The following is a 21,866-nucleotide window of genomic DNA, read 5'->3' on the forward strand; positions in this document are numbered from 1 at the left end:
TGAGGGGCTGCAGGTCTTTTCGCACACATTATCATTCATATCCGTGGCAGTAACGCACCAAGTGCCAATTAGGTGCTCAGAAACAAAGCACAACACTGCAACTGTGTTATTGGAAATGAGGGAACATGATCTACGACGCGTAAAATCCGGCGAGCTATTTTCTTGCTTTTTGCTGCATTCCGAATTCCATAGGTCATGTTATATAACAGCATGGGAAGCACACATGGGCTCGCTGTCAACCTGGGAATAGTGGAAACCCCGCACCGGGGTAGCAGCCACCACTGCTGTCTTTCTAGGTGCTTCCCGCGTGTTGTGTTTGAGCGCTGAGATGATGTAAGGCTTGAGGGCGTGTGCGGGAGGGAAGAGCAGGGAGTTTTCCTTCGGAGTTTTCACCGGCAGTCAGGCTCTGGGATTTCCCCATGAAAACAGAATCTTGGATTGGTAGGGGAAAATCATCCCGATTCCCCAACTTATCTCTGCTGCGCAGCTGTCAGGCTGTTGGATGACGGTGTGCAGAGAAAAATGTGAATTATAGGAAGTCAGCGGAGTAACCCTGCCAGAGTTTTTCAGTGTTTTAGTCTATTTTCAGATCAGAGTATAGATAGTATAGATATATATATAGTATATATATATTTTTTTTGTAAAAAGGCACTTACTTTTTGTGTCCTATGGTTCCCAAGCAGGGGTCAAAAGGTAAATCTAGGAGGTCACAACGGTGCCCAGACTGTGTCCAGTATTCTGCCTTTTCTCTAACTCACATTCTCTTGCAAAGTACAAGATGGTTTTAGGCTTTCAGTCCTTAAAAAACGTTTGACACTTCATTAGGATGTACTGTATATAGCTATGCAGCTGTAGCATGTACATGATTTGAAAAGCACAGCGACAGATAACCAACCTGCTCATCAAGTTTCAGCCTAAATCTTCTTTGTTCGCCTAATCCTGGTATGAAGAAGCTTTATTTATTGTCATTGTAACATGTACAACGGAATTTTGTTTCTAATGAATAGTACCAAATACATACAGTAGCTCAGAGTAAAGTTATTTTTGGGAAACGTACTGTATTACAACATATTAAAATATAATTTGAAAATTATAGACCCATAAAACAAAGTTTTTCTGGTTTAAAAGACACAAAAGGTGATGAAGTATCAGTTCTTTGAAAAATCCAGCTCTTTTATAAATTCCATGTATGATCTAGACTTCTGCCCTCAGGCCAATCAGACACAACCTGTATCATCTTGTCAGGTGTCACCCACAGGAGCCAGGTGGTGCAACAGCTTTCCACTTGTGGTTTCAGGTTTAGTGCCCCCATCAGCCCAGTAAGTGTACTGTTTGTGTGTGAGAGCTACAGCAGCACAACACACCATCCTCTGTCCATCTAGCAGGCTCATTTTGTTACAGCTGATATGAAGTTTGTGATTCTAAGACTAAGCATTAAATAACAAGCTGTGGTGAAAAAGGTTTGGTTTTAAAAGTAAAACTATACATTTTGCTGAAACTGAAATGACCTTATTAATACTGATGTTTTAGTGTGTAAGCAGAATCGTACTGTTGTAGATTCAAGGTTCAAGGATTTTATTGTCAATTCACCATATGTGCAGGACATACAGAAAATCGAAATACCGTTTCTCTCTCACCTAGTATTGGGTGCCATAACATTTTGGAACTAAAATAGAATAAAGTAGAATAAAAATAGAACATTCACTTAGTCCAGCGCTTCCTAAGTGTGTGGTCAGGCCCCCTCCAGCAGGTAACATGACAGATCTGAGGGTTTGTGACCTGAAGAACAAAACAAGGTTCTGAATTTGGATTCAGTGTTCTGATTTATTTAAATAAATAAACCTTTGCACTGTTTTTGCTTGTTAATACTGCTTATTTTGTTATTTTACACAGCCTTATGTTGGTTTCAGTGGCGGTTTTTGGCATGGGTAAACCGGGCAGCCACCGGGGCAGCACAAGCACTTGGAAAGAAAATAATCTGTCATATGTGGCGCCCCTGGTTGATGAGAAGGTGTCGTGCACAGAAGCACGAGGGGGCTCTCACCCGGGAGTAATTCAATGTAGAACCGCCACTGGTTGGTTTTCTGTTTACTTGCCCTTTGCATGGGGATATGTACATGCACATTGAAAGCCGATGTACCAGAGTCAGATTCCTTGTGTGTTCAACACACCTGGTCAATAAAGCAGATTCTGATTCTGAATCTGATGAAATCAACTAAGAAATTGTGAGTGGGAATAACATCTCATAAACCACTGAAATAATGACATGGGGTTGGGGTAAGACTGCCTTTTTGTAATGGTCACAAGTCAAAAACATTGGGAAACTCAAATTTAATCTTTATCGGTGTTTTGTGTTTTATGCGTCCACATCAGTGAGGACCTCACTTGGACACTTAACACTACACAGCTGGTCAAGAAGGCCCAACGACGGCTACTTCCTGAGGAGGCTGAGGAGGTTTGGTGTGTCACCTAGGATCCTCAGAAACTTCTACAGTTGCATCATCGAGAGCATCTTGACCAGCTGCATCACTGTTTGGTACGGCAGCACTGCTGCTATGGACCGCAAGCGCCTGCAGAGAGTGGTAAAGACTGTGGAGAAGATCAACAGGACTCCACTGCCCTCTCTGCAGAGCATTTACCACCGCAGGGTGCGTAGGAAGACTGCCTCCATCCTCAAAGATCCCACCCACCCCCAGCACAGACTGTTCACCTCCCTGCCCTCTGGCTGGAGGTACTGTTTACATTCTCAGTTTGCACATGCATAATTGCACATTGACTGTTGACTGTTGCACATGCTGCTCCCATGCAGCATACATTCTCTTATTATATTCTTATATATTTTTATTATATTGCTGCATTTGCTGCTTAGATTTAGTGTTACTTATTTATCTACTTTATATTTCACTTGTATTTTTGTGGCATTCATGTGGACGGCAAAGTAAAAATTTCATTGTACAGGGGAAACACGTTTCCTATCTGTGCATATGGCAAAATAAACACTTTGACCTTGACCTTATGATCCTATCATGTTGTTGTCCTTAAGTTTATGAACAGTCAATAGTTTACACTGTCCTGCTTTGTGTCAAAGTATAAAAACATCTGGCAGTGCCTTGAGTTTTAATCACACTTTGCTTTATATGCTGTTTATAGTTTGTCTCTTTTTGTGTTACTGCATGTTTGGCCTTCATGTTGGTTTGAACCCATCGATTGTGTTGCTCTCCTCATCTCACCCTCTCCCACATTCCTCCACTTGTTTTTATGTCAACACTTTCACATTTGTTATTTATCCCTGCCTTTACTCCACACCTTTGACCCCTTCTGCCACTTTTCAGTTCCTGGTAACGCTGGAACACACTGTTGAGCCTTCTCAGTGTCGTGGGCCCAAGTCAGTGAAACACCAGTTAGTGAGAGGGCGCCCACCTGATGACCCTGTAGACCTGCCTTCACTCCTGCACCCACACAAAACTTGTATCGGTGTTGGCGATAATATGGTTACAGACTCACTGGAAATGTTAATAGTCTTCTTTTGTTAGACAGTCCTGGTAGAACAGTGTCAGTGGTTGGACAACTGAACAGACACCGCTCTCAGAGGTGACTGCCATTACAAGCCAGCTGGGCCCAGCCGCTGCTTAACCTGAGCAAATACAATGCTGACGCTGTGGGTCAAGCCACATATCTGCTCTTTGCTTGGGTGGGGACTGGGTTCAGGGCTGCTCTAGGTTGGGCCTAGAAAATGGTGATGCTCACTGTGGATCTCTGAAGATTTATGATGGCATGGCCTGACACCCCCCTCATTGGGGCCAAATAATGGGTAAATATCATTTAACTCATATACTGAGCCTCCATATGAATGCTGTCCCATTCTTTGGCACATTTAATTGTGTGTTAATGACCACACTCACACTCCTAGTGTCCTGATGAAGGATCACAGCTAATATTTACAAACTACATTGAAATAAAAAGGCATTACTACATTGTAATTGGATTAATACTGCTGCTTGTGTATTTGATTGACCACTTATTTCCTCCTCACTCAGTGAACAGCTCGTTTGTTTCTGTACACAGGATCATTCTTTTCCTCATCTGTGTTTTTTTTCTGCAGTAGATTCAGAGAAGAAAAAGAAGAGGAGCAGGAAGGTGGCGGGTGGCACTGCTGCAAACTAAAGATTAGGGGTTATGAGAAGTGACAGCAGCACAGTAAGATGTTGGCCACTGCTGGAGACAGGGTTGGGAGTTTTGTGTTAAGTAATATCACAGAGAGAGTTGGTGAATGAATTGCCAAAGAGTCAAACAAATCTGCCTCTTGTTGCATTCAATATAGGATATGTGGTATTAAAGATATCAAAAAGAAATCTGAGCAGCTAGTCAAGACCATTTCAAGTCACTAGTGATGGAGGTGCTTAGTAACAGGATGTAAAATGTAACCAGGGAAACGCAGGTGAGCCACAGTTAAAATCTCTCTTCTTCTGTCTCCTCCACGTTCTTCCGCACTCAGTGACACTCTGTCAGCCCATCTCAAGGTTACTTTAGTTCACTGGGAGTGTCTTATTGTACCACGTGCTCATGATGCAAAGTCTGGGTCAAAGCTGTGCTCAAACGCAGGGACGTGTAGGTTGCAAGAGTGATGTACCAACAGTCCCTTTGAAATAAATCAAAAGTTTAAAAGCTGTCAAAATACCCAGATGAGAGGGCTACGTTTTGCTGCACATGCATTTTATAACACCCCAAAATATGAATTTGAATGCCCAAATTATATCTGGGGCAGTATGAATGATGAATTGCTTATTTAAAATGAAAATAAAATAAAACTCTGTCTGTAGGTTGGTAACAAGAATTTATCTTTAATCCTTTGTAACCAACGCGTCGATCTTATTTCCTATCCGACCTACAAGCCTTTTAAATTCACCACGGATGTCCGCAATGTTCAGCAGCCAACTGGGTGAAGGTGGAAGTCCTCAAGGAGGAAGGATGCTTCAATAGGTCGTCGGGGTGTGTTTTTTAAGTCAACATATTCGTTTATTCAGGTGACAGCTGCACTGTAAAAGCTGCTGGACATCGCCATCCCCCACTCAGCTCTCCCGCTGTGGTCCGACTCAGTCTATATTGTCGCCCCCCTCCTTAATCTCCCACATTGCGCCATAGATGCTGCAGTGTTGAGCCGCTCCTGCACCGGCACCGCTGACTCAATGAAAAAGACATGCTCGCATTCGTTCTGGTCTCTGGGTCGCTCTGGATTATATTAGGTGAGTTTTGAATATCTTTTCTTGTTTTCATTCATTATTAGGATTTAGGGCGGCTGGGCTCGGGCTAGCGGCGCTGCACCTGCCTCTCTTTTGTTAAATCGTACTTTACTGTGGTAACGAGCGTTTACATCATTATGGCGCCGGTGATTAAAAGCAGAAACCCAGAATACATGTGCGTGAACATAGTGTAGCAGAGTATAGTTTGGGCCACAGCAGCCCTGCGTCAAAACTCCCAGGATATTAATCATCGAGGGATGCTTTCAGGCTGGATCTACTTCTAGGCAGGTGCAGTGGCGTGAACAGGCTGCCATGTGGCTGAATGAATGCGGAATCAATGGTCATGTTTCGTGTCCAAATGTGCATGTAAGGTTGATAACTAAATTATTAGACAAAGGGCGATTCTCACTATAAAATCAGTCGGGAGTATTTGAGGCCGACCGGCTGCTAAGGTCGTGTGACACTGTGCTTAAGAACCGGGCACGCACCCTATTAGTGCACATCCCATAGCAGACTGTTTCTCATAAGCTTCTCTTATAGCATGTTTCCACCAGAAATAAGTTATTTTATCCTAAATATATAACACATGAGTTTGTCAGGAAGCCGGTTGTGATAGTCAGCATTTTGTCTGTGATGTCCTCCGCCATGCCTCAGAGATGGAAGGAGGGAGGATGAGGAGGATGAGGAAGGATGACGCGTTTCAAATGTGCGCACCTGATTGGACGGAGCTGTCCAGGGGAGAGGGGTGCTGAAATACTGAGGCCTACCAGAAATCTGGAGAGCGCGCCATGCTCCGCTCTGACCTACAGCCACCCCGCCCCGGTTTACTGAGCGATTAGTATTAAAGACCAGATTAGATGAGTTGTAAGGCGAAGGCTTGTTGCTTTTATCCAATGTGCCATGAAGGAAACATGGTAAGCGTTCAGTTTTCGGTAGATTACACGCAAGAGTAAGTTGTCATTGTAAATGGGCGTTAGTTGAAGTGTGTATTCCTCCGTCATAGAGTGTAGGCCTTCAGCAGCAGCTGCAGTGCACGGTTGCTAAGTAATGAGCAACCAGAGACAGCAGGGGGTTCGGTTGGTGCATCAATATTAAAGGTTTGCTGGTAGAGGTTGCAGGTGTTGCATGTTTAATAACTGAAGCAGTCAGTCAGTCAGACTTGAGAGCTAAACATATTTAAAACAGGCTGAACTGTTTTATCTGAAAGATAGGTACAGTGAGGCCAGGAGGGCGCCCCCCGGGGAGATTCATGACACCTTTATTTTGGCATCACACCCCAGTATCCTGCTGCTCCTCAGCATAAATAAATCATTTTAATCACCATCTAGTGCGGCCCCACACAAGGTGTAAGCTTATTCTTTTTCCTTCCTCAATATTTAATTAAAAGGATGAATGTGGCTTTGTATAAAGGATGGCAGCTCCTTACTGAACAGGAACCCCATGCCCACCTGTATATCAAACACTATTTGCTGTTGTGTAATAAATGTCTGTTATTGTGCACTTGCACTGAGTTTTTGGTAAAAAAAAAAAAAAAAATGCATGTGAAGGTGATGATTAAGGTCAACTTTACATACGCATGCTATTTTAAAGTCCCATTCTCAGTGTAATCAATAATATCAGCCAGTCTGGGTGCTCTCAGATCCACTTCTGAGTGGCTTATTGCTGATTCAGCACTGTGCATATCTGCTTCCTAATACTGAGGGATGCAGGGCAGTAATGGCTCAGCCTAAAGTGCTGAACCAGGTTTGACTGTTTCTTGTGGTTTCATGTAGCTCTCTTATGCATCAGTCTCCCAAATAATGTGCATGCTTTTTTGTTTGGTTTGAGTTTATAGTCACGTTTCTTTCAAATGAGACCTCTCATATGGATGGATTCAGCACTTATACATGAGCCCACTGATCTTATAACCTCTCATCAAAATGAGAAAATCCTTTCAATAGCTTGAGTTTAGAAATTCAGAGTTTTATTAGTGAGATTCATGAAAAGGAGAACTTTTTATCCAACAATATGGAGAAAACCCATCTTGACCACGATGCAGTCTGCTGGCTCGCAGCCTTTTCTGACTTACAGAAGCAACTGGCCACACTGTTGAAAGTGGATTTTCTTTTAGTATTGGGTTACACAAAAATATGTTAAGTATTTGTAATATTATTTTCCTTATTTCTGTCTATACCCTCAAAATAATCTCATAACCTTGAAGCCAGGCTCAACCCCAAGGCTGACGTCCATGCACAGGCCTCCCTTCACTCTCACTTTGAGAGTCAAATCAAACTGGGAGCAGCTTTAATTAGTGCTGGGGTGTGGCATTTTCTTACATGTGCAAATATTATCAGAATAGAAGTGTTAATTTGCATATGTGTGCCTACAGCTGCATGTATATTGTGTGTCATTATGCCAGCGTGGGTGAGTACCCTTTAGTGCAGGAGAAGTGCTGCATGTGTAGGTAGTGGGAGGGAGTCTGAGAGAGAGTGGTGGAGGGAGGGGTGGGCAGGGTGAGAGAGAGAACAATGTAGCTGAGGGTGGTGTGATACGGAAGCCTGCAAGGCCCAGACTAGACCAAAACGCACCTCTCTGCCATCCTCTTTCTTGTGTCAGCTTGTTCTGGCTGATGGCACCGGGGAGGTAATCATTAGTTTGCATAGGCTCCTTGACGCCCCTCACACCTCACTGGTTGCCTGGAGACATCTTTGTATGTAAGTTCCTGCTGCCTAGACCACAGCTGCTTTCACCCTTCTGCAATTAGTGTCTCCATCATATGTCTTTTTTCTTTTTCTTGCTTTACATGTCAGTTTTTACTTTTACTTACAGTATATGCTGCTTTTTATTTTATACACAGCAGTCCTTAATGTCCAATTCATCCCTAGTCCTCTCCAGTTTGTGTCATTAGGTGATTTTATTTTATGAATTAGATGTGCTGCATCAGACTTCAGGAGGGAAAGTGACTGTTTTGTCTGCATAAGATGTTACGGTGTCTGAACTATAAATCAGTGACAGTGACAACAAGTAGTAATGGTTTCAGCACCTGCTGTAAGTAGAGCAGTGCCAGAGAGAGATAAGGATGAGTGGTTTTAAGAGAGCGAGTTAGAGCAGGTGCTTTGTAAGCGTGATTTAACACTGATGGTTAAAAAAAGAAACTGCAATGCTCTGATGTGAGTGATGCTGCAAAGCAAAACAAAAAGAACTGTTCAGTGATAAGAGAAAGCCAAGAAGAATGTTTTTAAATCGAGGTTACCACTGGTCATCTGTGCTAATCTCCCCATGTTGGGCGCTTATCATTGGTGTTGACCCTCGGATGGTCTGACTGCTCATCTGTGCTAATCTCCCCACATTGGGCGCTTATCACTGGTGTTGACCCTCGGATGGTCTGATGGGGTGGGACTTAAGGACAAAGGGTTTCATTTCCTCCACTTAAAGCCTGAGAGGTCACAGGAAGTTGAGCTGGCTCACTCACAAGGCCTTATCCCTTCTTGCACCTAAATCCTTGCTAAGTGGAGTCTTCCTGAGAGAGAGTGTGTCCTCATGCACAGGCGTTATGAAAGTACAGGTTATGGATAAAAGTCATTACTTTGGAAATATTACTCATCACTGTACTTAAATGGACTGAATAAAGCATTGTTGAATGAGGACTCCTTTAAATGATAATCACCTTTATTGGCCAAGTATGTTACACACAAAGAGTTTGTTTCCGGTACACAACCGATGGCAGCCATCTGCAATAATGGCTCTAACCATTGGGGGCAACAGGGGGGTTCAGTGTCTTGCCTAAGGACACTTTAACTGCCAGCACTGAGATTTGAACCTTAAACCTTCTGGTTGGGAGACAACTGCTTTACCCACCGCACCACTGCCGCCTCCCCAGGCACCACAAATGCTCCTGAGGGAAGTGACTATTCAGAGGCACTTTAGCTGAGCCATTTGTGGGATTGTTAATGTAATTTGTATAAAGTTACTTAAATTACCCTCCCTTTCCAAAAATACTGGCACATCTGGAGCTCAATTAGCTTTTCATATGAGTGGATACAGCTGGGAAGGTTCTTTTGCTCCTTGTAATTTATTTCAATTGAAGTTTCATAGTTAAATTCTTTAGCTGAAATTGAATTAATTTAAGTTCACGTTCAGTCTTTAGCTAAGAGATCCTGACACTTGTAGGTTGTTGAATTAATTCACACAAACCATTCAAACCTAAATGAAGCAAATGAAGCTCAACCATCTAAATATAAAGGCCTGTAAGGCATGTTACTGTATCTGATTTAACAGCTGAGGCACAGACACTAAGTTTCAAGTTTAATTTGTCGTCCAGCTGTGCATGCACAGTATGACACTAAATGTTTTGTAATAGATATGATGCAGTTTGGATTATGTTCCCCCAGTTTGACTGTGCACATCTGTCAAGCTTTGCACCTAAGTGTATGTCTACTGATGCTCCTTCTTAACTACCCATAGATTGGCTTTCCAAATTCTTAAAAAACATTTTTATTCAACAGCACATTTTTCCTTCATCCTGATTCAGTTTCTTTAGATGAATTAGGCTGCTTGCTGTTTTGGCAGAATTCACGTAAGGTTAGAGTTTGTTAGTTTATACTAATCCTGAGGTCCTTGAGTTCACATTGAGAAAGTTCACTAGCGGTGCCGATGGGGCCGCTGCTGACCTGCTGTTCGTCTGTCACACCAGCTGAAGCAACATCGTATTAGAAGGCAGCAGGGATGAACTTAAATTCTTGTATGTGCATGTGTGTGCATGTCTCATGGGTAAGTTATTTAGGTTACTACAGGACAGAGAGTTGGACCCCAAGCAGGTTGTAGTGGAAAGGAGGTGGAGACAATTAAGCAAATAGACCTGTTTATCCAAAATACCATGCAAATAATGATGCAAATATAATCAGCTACTAAAGTATGTCTTTTTCTCCTGTTTGTAAGAAATCTGTTGTTATCCAAAAGACAGTATGACTGAGTGAGTGACTGGATATTCATTCAAAGTGCTGAGAAAGAAGTATAGGCATTCAGACACCTCTGTCTGAATGCATCTACTTCTTTCTCACAGACATGGCCTTGAGAGTCCTGAAGGCCTGTAGGTTGAAGCTACACCTCACACCCACAGTGTCCACAGAGGTCACATTAGAGTCGCCTTGAGTGAGATATTTTCACAACACAATTGAGGTCTAAATGTGACATCCCCACATGGTTTTCAGGTTCTAATCTGCAAAGGTCAGATTCTGCTGTGAACAGTTTCAGGTCTAGCTCATATCTAACTATAGGAAGTCAGAAAATGCAAACAAGAGCAGAACAAAGAAATCACAAAACGACAATGGACAGTTAGATGTCTGTGTCTTTCTTGGAGCCCAGTTAGATTTTTGGCAGGCTGTGAGTTTCCAGCTGCTGTCAGGCTGTTTCAGTGCAGAGATGTGGTAGGTTAGCATGTCTGTACTGTAGCATTCTTTGGCTTGTTTAACCCTGCAGGCTCCACATGAGAGCGTGTTCCTTTACAAGCAGGAGCCAGTAACATGTGTCTTATTATTTGCTGATGTTCCACCTCAGCCAGTGACATTAGAATCCTTTGCACCCACACACACACACACACACACACACACACACATTACACTGCATTAGCATTGCTTTGCAGAGGTGAGTGACAAAAAAGTGGGTTTTATTACAAAATGAAATCAAATCCAAGGAAGATTACCTCTCATTTTACACATTTACAGAGCAGCTTTAGAACAGGACTCTTTCGAACAGTTCAGAGAAAACAATATGATTCAGTGTGAAATCAAGTGTCACTGGCTCAGAGACCCACATCAGAGGTTTGTCCATGTGTTTGCCTCTGTAAACAACCATTTAAAGTTAAAAAAAATCCTAGCAAAGCTAAAAATATTGGACAGAAAGTGAGTTTATTTAGCACTGTTGTCAACTTTGATTTCATTCATTCATTTTCTACCGCTTAGTCCCTGAACGGGGTCACGGGTGGGGCCGGAGCCAATCCCGGCCAGCAATCGGGCGAAGGCGGGGTACACCCTGGACAGGTTGCCAATCCATCGCAGAACTTTGATTTGATTTTAGCGTATTATTTTTATATGTTAAAGTTGTTTAACAGTCCAAATAAGGTTAACAGAACTTTATATTTACATTAAGTGTTTTAACTGTAAAGAAATTTGATTTGAATTTATGCAGTTTTTGTCCCCAGAGCCACCATATATCACAATCTGATAAATGTATGCAATATAAGATATAAGATAACCAAATGGATGATCAATGAACTGCCCACGATTACGGTTTAGACTAGACACAACTGAACACATAACCTTCAACAACAGTTTTTTTACTTTATAGCTTAATTGGAATCAATATTCTGAGCAACATAGTATAAGTATATTAATAATTTTCTCATGCATAAGACAAAGCATCACAAGACAAATGCACATAAAGATGATAAAGATCAATATTTAATTTTAGCCCCACTGGTACTAATAGGTTTAGGGTTAGTGTTATTCTGACCCCGGCACTCATTGTTCCATTTACTGCCTTTTATATCGTTCTCGTTCTCTGGGGGTTTACAATGGCGCGTGTGTGTTTGTGTGTGTGTGTTTCTGCACAGTAATGCTCTTGTTAACAGCTGCTCTCTCTCTTTCCAGCCTCCTCTTTTCCAGCTATCAGCACAGTGAGCGGTGTTGCTAGGTTATGGAGTCTGTCTATATTTAGAGCTGGTCGAGAACTGTTTCCCCTCCTCTGCCTCTCTTTTCGCAGACTAATCCACTCTGGCTCGATCGCCACTGTAGCCAAGCCACATTAGCCACTGAACACAGTACAGAGCACATGTAGTGAGATGCATAAACAGCTCACTTTGGATCTGCATAGATGTTCTCACAGTAATGCACAGAGGTTTATAGAGAATATTTGAATTACAAAATCAATCAAGCATGTGTACCAACAAGCAGAAAAAGCTAAACAGACAAATAAACATTTCTTTTGCCATGGTCAGCCAGTAACAACATACTCAGCCACTTCAAGTTCATCATTATAGTCAGAACAAAGGCCAGAGCCGAATATATGCCTCCTCCAGGCTTTATCAGAACACCACCAGGTCTATCTGGATTATTTTAACCTTAAAATTTTCAACTGCATGCTTGTTAAACCAGTCAGTGCTCTTTGTGAGGATATTTGCACGTGTCTGACAAGTTTAATAGCAGTCTGAGGAACATTTTAACCTTTCATTATGGATGTTCCACTCAGCAAATCATTTTTATAAGGTTTGTCTATACTCACAATATATTTCTCTTCAACACAAAAGCCCCCAGATAAACTCAGAATCAATCATAAAGATTAAATACTGTTCACTTATTTCAGGTTTCATAAATATTTACTGTCAGCTCACTTGTGAAATGAAGTCCACGGTTGTAGAACAGATTTGATTGTTTATATACCACAGGAAGTAAATATGCTGGATTTCGTGGATGTTGGCCTGTGTTTGACGGCAGGGAGGTTTACTTGTTTATTTTTATGACATGCTTGAGCTGTTCAAGTTCTGTTGTCATAACACCAGCATGAAGGCAAAAGATCCACTCGCTGCCCTCAGCTCCCAGCACTTTAATTCAGCAGCAATGTTTTCGATTTGAAAAAGATCTTCATTGTCAAATCCAGCACGGAAATGATCTTGTCCGTGCATGTTGTGAATCCTGAGCACCGGGAAGGAACCCATGCATTGGCATTGTAACAGCTTCAGCCCCTGTACACATAGTTCAGATCCATCAAGTGGCTTCTACCTTGTTCAACATTTCCCAGCAATTAAGCAGCTCAAATTCCCCAACAAGATTATTGTAACTGCAGGGAACAAGTTAAACAATAAAAAAAAGAGGAAATATCTAACAGTGCAGTAGAAATAGAGAAGCGAGGCTTTCTGAGGTGTTAAGGGCACATTACTGTTTTTAGCCACATCAGAGGGACTGAACATGGTGTGGTTTTTCAGCTGCATGTGATAGTTTCTGTTTGAATAAAAACTGAAGTTAAGTTGAATTAACAGGATTCAAGCCCCGGTATACAGTAGTTTGGGAAAGCAGCCTCAGGGAATTCACTGCAGAGCAGTCAAAGGTATTGTGCTTTTTCCTTGAATCAGAGCAGTGGACGTGATGAGTAATAGCCATTACTTTATGCAAATGTGATTACATGAGTCAGTGCTGTACTGTGGATGATGAGTGATGGTCTGCTGTCTGCTGAAAGTATTTTTGTCTGTTTGTATGTGTGGGGTGGGGTGGGGTGGCACAGCAGTACAGTGGTTAGCACTGTCACCTCACAGTAAGAAGGTTCCAGGTTTGAGCCCGGGCTGAATCAGGGCCTTTCTGTGTGTAGTCTGCATGTTCTCCCTGTGCCTGTGTGGGCTCTATTCAGGTACTCCAGCTTCCTCCCACAGTCCAAAGACATGCAGCTTAGGCTGATTGGCGACACTAAATTGCCTGTAGGAGTGAGTGAGTGAGTGAGTGTGAGTGTGGGTAGCCCTGTGATAGACTGGCAACCTGCCCAGGATGGGCCCCACCTCTAGCCCAATGTCATCTGGGATTGGCTCCAGCCACCCCATGACCCCAGGAATAAGCAGTATAGATAATGGATGGATGCACCCCAGTGCGGGTTCATAACCTTCCCTTTAGTAAAGTAGTGGTGAAAAAACTGCTAGTTTTAAAATATCAGGTGAATGAGGAAGTCAAGAGTTCCCACAGCCTCAGATAATTATATGCAGCAGTCTCACTCTGTCTGTGGTTGAGAGCGTGTGTCTGCGTGTGGGGGAGAGAGATAAAGAGCAGACAGGAAGTGATTCTGATTGGCTAAGAGCTGTAGCAGTGCCCCGTTCCATTCATTCAGTTAGGTGGTGCTGTTTCTGACTCATTTACCCAGGGGAGCAGAGGAAACCCTCCAGTCAGCGCTGCAATCAGCCGCCCCTCAGTCGCCCCTCAGCTAAATTATGCATCTCACCTTGTGTGTGCATGTGTGCGAGAGTGACAGAGGCTGAGCCATAATAAGCACTGTATGTGGTATGTGTGTGTGCTTTCTAATCCCACCGCTTCTCAGTGCTCGAGGGTAGATCATCTATTCTGAGCTGCTTTTACAGTAAGAGCAAGAATGTGGAGGAAGACTTGTTCATCCTTTTTTTAGGTATAAATGATGTGTTGAAAGTCACAGCATTTGGATGGGGGGCCAGTGTAGTCACATTTATCACACTTTTATCACATAGGACTGTCAAAATGTTTGAAACACGATTGTGAGAAATCTGTAGGAGGGGTTTAGTTTAGTCTGATAAATGTCTGCATCTGGGAAAACCTGATCACATGAAGTGCATATGTCGAAGTGGTAATGAACACTGATTACCACCTCCCGAAATAAAGATTTCTGGCACAACTTCACCCACTATCAGGGTGCAGGGAAAAGGGAATTCAGTCTGCAGGGATAAAAACTCCAGCAGCACTTGCTGTACCAATGTGTTTCAGCTCATAGCCTTCATCAAGGTCAGTGCGAAACAAACTGTAAAACTGAGAACACTTGAATTAGACAGGCATAAATCAATAACAGCCAATCATATATTGTACATACACCCAGCCAACGGGCATTTACTACTTCCTGGAAAACAGTTTTTTCAGTGCCCTCACATGTCAGATGCCATGTATTCAAATGTACGTGTAATCAAATCAGCCTCTCAGTCAATCAGTGTAGCACTCAGTAATTGATTTATACATTATGTGGTGTTTCTCAAGCTATTTTAAGACATTATCGCTCTATAATTGAACCTGAAACACTGAAAATCTCATTTTCCTCCGTGTGCTTGCAGATCAGTCACAAATAGGAGTCAGTGAAGTGTCAAAGTGTAGCATATGAACAGCTCACACACTGACACATTATAAATGGCCCTTATGTGACCTTATAGTACAGTGATGTATTTTTGGTAGCACACAAATCATGTAAGTTCTTTCATGGCATACTTCACACATCTAAAATGCAGCACACTGCTAGAAGATAAAAAGCACATTGAATAAAGGAAGAGGAAAGTTCAGTTTATTGGCTGTGGAAGTGAAACCAGGGATTGTGAGCAGTTTGTCATATTTTGGTCATTGCTGCAATCCAGTGTCAAATGCCAGACTATGGTTTAGTCTACCTTTGTCAATTCCTCTTTTGCTTTAGAGTAGACTGTATGTGAAGGTTTTGACAGTAGAGTTCTTCTACTAACAGTGCTACTGAACATGTACACATGCATGAAGCTAGAAAAAGTGTCAATGAGTGTCTCTCTCCCTGCAGAGCTGAGTTCCACTCTAATGGAGAAGATGCAGGCCTAGGAGATGATGAGTGGCCTGAGGATACCAGAGATGGATGATATTAGCCAGTTTTTCTGCTCTCTGCCGACCTCCACGCTGGTGGGCATCGGCGCTCTCACCGCCATGCTGGCGTACTGGCTGGCCACCAGACCCCAACCCATTGAGCCGCCCTGCAGCCTGCTGCATCAGTCTGAGGAGGTGCCGGTATGACGGAGCACATATACAGATTCATATATGCACAAAGAGTAAAGTGTCTTTTACAAATGGCGGCAATATTTGTGGCCATATTGTGGCCATTTGTGCCCCCCCACCACCACCACACACACACACACACACACACACACACACTTTTACAACTTTAGTTTGATTTGCTTGGTTTTGGTTTCTCACTTAATAAACCACACATTTATTTTTACCTTCATTTACACGTGATTGTGTAAAATTGCATCATTCTCCAACAAAAGCAATAGAACTGAGTATAAGTCAAAAACAAGACAATACATGACAGTTAAGTAATGATGTATATAATCATAATAATAAAGTGTAAGGCTTGTAAAATAAAACCTTAATACCATCACAAAAAAATGCAAGCTGAATGAACTCTTCCTCTGTGTTGTTTGTTGTTGACTGCATACAACACTATGCCCTTGGTTTCAGCCCTGTCCTGGTTTACTTTAGCCACCACACATACACACCACAGCCCTCCGCCGTCTAGCTGACAGGTGAGGCTGGCAGCATTTGTAGGCAATGTGAAACTCTTTTGAAAGGCTTTTTGTGGCCATGAGAGTGCTTTGTTGTTGGTAATGGTGACTGAGGTGGTGATACTGCAATCTAACAGACTGAGACTACTGCAGGCAGCACCTACAGCACAAGTACACACAAGCAAAGCTAATGTCCTTGCACTCTGCCTCAAGCCTTGGTATCTATTCAACACCATGTTTCAGGTGCGGAAGATTTCGATTTTCCCTCTTGCCAAATTTTGTTTTTCAGTTTGATACCAACACCCATAGAGTTTAGAAAAAAGTGATGTGATAGTGATGAAAGCATCGTTTAGCATGAATACCAGGCTTCCACAGAAATGCTCACCCAACACACTTCAACTGTGTTGATGGTGTAACATTGTCTTCACTCCCTCTCTCTTTGTACCAGCATGAAGGTGGAGCTCGCAGGTCTATGATGGGCGACAGGTCTAAGCTGCTAACCCATTACCATGATGACGCCAGGACCATGTACGAGGTTTTCCAGAGAGGCCTTCATATATCTGGTGGGTAGGACATGAGGAGAGAGAACTTGAAATCCACACATACTGTACATGCATACACATGTTCTCACTCACACATGTAAAGTAAATGTGTCATAGTATAGTACTGTATATGTAAGAGCTGGTAACCTGGTGTGTTTTTGTGCTAGCCTTCCTCATAAAGTGTTTGTTTCATTCCTAAAAAAAAAAGATAATTATCTTTTCTATTGTTTGATATACATCTATTACAGCATTTAAGGTGAAATGCTGAGATTAAAAAGCTTTTTTACAAAAGATCCAGGTAAGTGTATAGTAGGTAGATGGAACCAACAATAAAAACATTTAATGCAGGCAAAAAATGAAACAAATCTAATGTGAGGAAAGTAATAAAAGAAGAAAAAGCAGAGGTAGTGAAAAGGATCATGTCAAATTCATAAGATATCAACCGTCAAATTAAAACTAATTTATACATTTGTCTAGCTGAGAGAAGCTCTGAGTTGATAAATAGGGGATTTCAGTCTAAAGTCGAACACTATAGAGCCTTTATAAAGCTCTAGCTGTTATTTAACCTTTAAATAAATCTGTTCTTTAAAAGGATTTTAAATATAACTTGTTAAATAATAAATATCAGTATTTGACCTAAATTATAGTTTTGTCTTATTTTAATAAAGAAAAAACTATCATTTATGAGCTGTACAAAAAGCTACTGACTACAGCTCCCATGAGTCTGGTTCATAGATGCACTACCATAACCTCATTCATTAATGGGGGAATTGATTATTTATCTTGATTAAATCACTAGTGTGATCTGATTTTATTGCCCAGTACACTAGTGGGTTAAAATCCAGCTAACCAACAAAACTCCAGAGATCGTGATTCAGAAACCAAAGTACAACAAACGTATTAGCATTAAAATATTCTTAAATTATCAGAAGTAAAAGTACTCATTATACAGAACAGCACATCTCACATCAATGTATACCATATTATTGGATTATGAGGTATAATTGTGTTCATCAATTTAATGTCGGTAAAGGTGTGGCTAATTTTAACTACCATATACATGTATATTGTATTTACAATCTGAAGTACTCTGCATACTGCTGGGTAATGTGTGGTTTTCCCACCAGGGATCAATGAAGTCTTAAATTATACTGTGTTCTGTTTTATTCATCTGATTTTATCAAACACACGTAATGCAGTAAAAAGTACATTTACCTCAAAAAGTATAATGAAGTCAAAGTATGAAAATACCTCAATATTGTACTTAAGTGCAGTATTTGAGTAAATGTACTTTCCACAGTACAGTACAAACGCACTGACACACACACGGGAACACGCTGCGATGCATTTGTATCTCGACTGTACTGCACCGGCAAGCAGCACTGCAGACAGAGGTAGCACGCAGTCTGACAACACTGTGGTCCGACCGTGAGACATCCAATCATCTCTCTGCTGCTGGAGGTAAAACCAGCCCTTTGGTTACCAAGGTGATGGCTACCGTTGCTAACGGTAACAGAGTCAGCGCTCACAGTGACTGCTTGACTCACAGTGCAGAGATATTTCTACCACGTAGCGCTCCAAGCATACCTGCTCCCATCTTCAGAGACAAGTTGTTTATTGTCATTTAATTATAATTATGGTAATTTAAATGTTAATTAGCCACTACTGTACTTGCTTTTTAACTCACACATCCAGTAATATAAATCCAGACTGCATGTTTAGTAATTGACCTCCATGTATTAACTATGAATATAGTGTCAGTGTCTCGGTTTGTGGTCTTGAGTTTCACCACACTTGGGGTCACCGACACTGGTGAATATGACAAATAAAAAATATTCATTGCAGGAGACACAACTTTAAATTACATTTTGTGGTGATTATCATGAAATCTAATAACTAAAAACAAATAGTTGGCCAAAACAGTATGCTTGTTAGTGAAGTAACTTTCTTCTTCAGTATGTTTTACATGTTAGCTAGGTAATCTACAGATTTTAATCTGTTCATTTGATGGTTGTATCAAGATGCTTTCTTGTTCTAATGAGAAAAGTATCTCATTAAAACATGCAAATGTTCTTATTATAATGAGATGCAGAGTAAATTTTTAAAAATAATGTTTCATTAATTACATTTTTCATACTCTCGTTGTAAGACAGGCTTGAAAAATTATACAGTAAATCTATCATTTAATATTCAAGTGTTCTCTTCCACACCAAGAGGATTCTAAGGTAACATATGTTTAGTTTAACCCTGATCTGTTTATCATCACCATCAGGCTAGATTACACATTTCATACAGACACTAAAACTTGATGTCTCACTGTATCTTTAACAGATGATGGACCTTGCTTAGGCTCGCGGCTCCCTAACCAGCCTTACACATGGATGTCCTATAAAGAGGTTAGTGCCAATCAACCTTAGTGGAATGTCAAGTATGTGAAAACAGTGACAGGCAAACACTACAAAATGCTTCTAGAGTGGTGATAAAACTTAATTTATGTTGCTTTTACAGTTGTGAGTGATTTAAATAACTTTGTTTACAACATTATCTTTTCTTTGTAGCCTGTCCAAACATTCATGTAGCATTTCTTGTAAAGTTTATTCTGTTGTTAACTGTGATCCTATAAATGTCAATCATCATTATCACTCATCATCCTCTTTGTAATGATATTTGATGAGCAATAAACTAACCCTGTTAGTTCGTTAATGTAACTATGTGGGTCAACACTTAAGTGTAGTTAACTTAGCAGCACCACAGAGACTTTGTATCACCAAATCAAATCTGGCACCCGTGGAGGTCCTGAAATAAGGCCAACAATGTCCTCAGAGGTCAAGTGTCTCCTAAAAATTATGTTTCTTACATTCAAAACATCACTACAGTGTTTGTTGCAGTTCAGTTGAGTATAAACATCATTTCTAGGAGACAGGGTTGCAAAGGTAAATTATGTCAAATGGTGTCAGTGCACATGCGTTTATTAGTCTTTACACAAAGTAACATGCAGGCAATCTAAAACCCATCCTTGAAGTTTGAAGTATTCATTGTAGACATGTGACGTTATTGATAATCTTTTTGAGGATTTGTTCAGTATTAAGATATACGAGGGATTGTTTTGCCTGAATATGTTGTCTTCACTACACAGACATGTTTACAGTATGTGTTGTACATGTAGTCTGCTGGTTGATTTCAGCTGCAACACTACAGATTGCACTGAGCCCATACTATATATTGGCACAGGCACAGATACAGCCTCCGTGGTCATCAGCCAACATGTAGCTGATTAATTTTTTTTTCAATACCTGCTGGGGTGTATGTATTGGAGGGTGCGTCTCCTGTGACAGCTGTGCTCACCAGATGTAGCCACATACCAATTATGCATTGAAGTAATCTCTGGCAATGAGATGCAAACAGCCATCATCTTTTGATACATTTTCGGGTTCCAACAGATCTCTGAAGACTGGAAATAACCTGAAATGTTATGGAAAGTCACAGGAGTGGTGGTGGAATTAGTGTGGGTGGTTTGTTGGAAATTTTTATTTAGACAAGCGATGTAGAAATCTATTGTAAAACACTGCACGAGGCCATGTGAGAAGTGAGTTGCACCATCTTCAACATCTATCAGTGGCATCATCATATTATACAAGACAGTGGTGGGTGGAAATAATTGTTTTTTCTTTTTCCATTATACTACAAACTCCAGGAAATCCAGGATAAGCCCAGGCTTACTTAAAGTCTCATTTAGAAAGAAGCTGTCTCTTCATTGTATATAAAACAATGCGTTGTTAATTCTCATTCCACGCTGGAAAAATGTGCAAGACTGAACCGAGAATATATAAATGTTGTGCAACTTTCTCTGCTGTCTAAGCACAGAAACTTACCAGTATCTTGAGTAACAAGATTTGGGCAATTCAACTTTTTACACAACAGAAAGTCAAGCATTTCTCCAAAAATGAAAACTATGAATGTTTCCAGAATGGGCAGATGACCACTGAATTATCCCCTGAGGTCACTTTATTTACCAGCATTTCTAAATAGTAGTGGGCTCACGTGGGCTCACTAAGAAGAATTTCTGCCTCCTACTGTGGGTTTCTACAGTAAGTTGAAAACAAAGTGAAGCGTAAAATGGGAACTGTTTATTCAGAGTTCTTGTTACCACAGTAAATATTCTATCTTTTTTTTTTTTTTTTTTTTTCTCCTTCTTCTTCCAGGATGTGGTGAAGAAGATCGAGAGCACTAAGACAGATGGTCGTGATAAGCCTCTTAAAGATTTCCATGTGGTCCAATCGACTGGTGTCCCATGTTCCACAGGTGATGGCCCGGGCTGAGTGTCTGGGTTCGGGCCTGCTGCACCAGGGCTGCAAACCCAACCCCAACCAATTCATAGGAGTGTTTGCCCAGAACAGGCCAGAGGTGACTCTCACTCTCAGCCTCTTTCTCTCTCACGTTTGTCTCTCTTGCTCTGTTGCTTGAACTCTGTTTCTCATGGCCTACCTCACTGAATCAGTGTGTGTTGATCAGAGAAGGTTGATCATTTTACAGAAGGTTTTGTTCATGCAGGTGTAAACACGAACACTTACAATCAAAAACAGTACACAGCATCTACTAATGGATCCTCTCTCATTTTAACAGATTAGCACATTCTGTCTTGAAACAGTTTTTAAAAATGTGTTGACTTATAAATATATTACCAAGTATAAATATTTCTAATGAAGCAACTAAGTAAAAAGATGTGTGTACATTTTCAGTGGCTGATCAAACTCAACTTATGACCCCTGACCTCTGTGTTATTACAGTGGATCATCTCAGAGCTAGCTTGCTACACCTACTCCATGGTGGTGGTTCCCCTTTATGACACTCTGGGCCTAGACGCCATACGGTTCATCATTAACACTGGTAAGAACACATACTGTACATCATGCACAGGTGCTAGCCCACATGTACACACACACGACTTTTGCAGCTCCTCTAAGATTTTGGTTTCAGATCTAAATCCATCCATCCATTTTCCTCCGCTTATCCGGGACCGGGTCGCGGGGGCAGCAGTCTAAGCAAAGATGCCCAGACTTCCCTCTCTCCAGACACTTCCTCCAGCTCCTCCGGGGG

The 21,866-nt window shown here is 41.4% G+C and overlaps 1 protein-coding gene across 1 annotated transcript in view; it reads left to right on the plus strand.

Moving 5' to 3' along the window:
- Nucleotides 1-4,911: 4,911 nt before the first annotated feature.
- The window catches only part of acsl6 (acyl-CoA synthetase long chain family member 6), a 34,359-nt gene continuing 17,404 nt past the window's right edge, over nucleotides 4,912-21,866 (plus strand). The window contains exons 1-6 of the mRNA XM_020611977.1: nucleotides 4,912-5,243; nucleotides 15,510-15,730; nucleotides 16,676-16,790; nucleotides 19,101-19,165; nucleotides 21,072-21,173; nucleotides 21,557-21,656. Of these exons, the coding sequence (XP_020467633.1) occupies nucleotides 15,551-15,730; nucleotides 16,676-16,790; nucleotides 19,101-19,165; nucleotides 21,072-21,173; nucleotides 21,557-21,656 (562 nt within the window). The 5' untranslated portion in view covers nucleotides 4,912-5,243; nucleotides 15,510-15,550. The remainder of the gene's footprint in view (nucleotides 5,244-15,509; nucleotides 15,731-16,675; nucleotides 16,791-19,100; nucleotides 19,166-21,071; nucleotides 21,174-21,556; nucleotides 21,657-21,866) is intronic.

This window comes from Monopterus albus, unplaced genomic scaffold (assembly GCF_001952655.1).
Source record: "Monopterus albus unplaced genomic scaffold, M_albus_1.0 scaffold119.1, whole genome shotgun sequence".
Classification (NCBI taxonomy): Eukaryota; Metazoa; Chordata; class Actinopteri; order Synbranchiformes; family Synbranchidae; genus Monopterus; species Monopterus albus.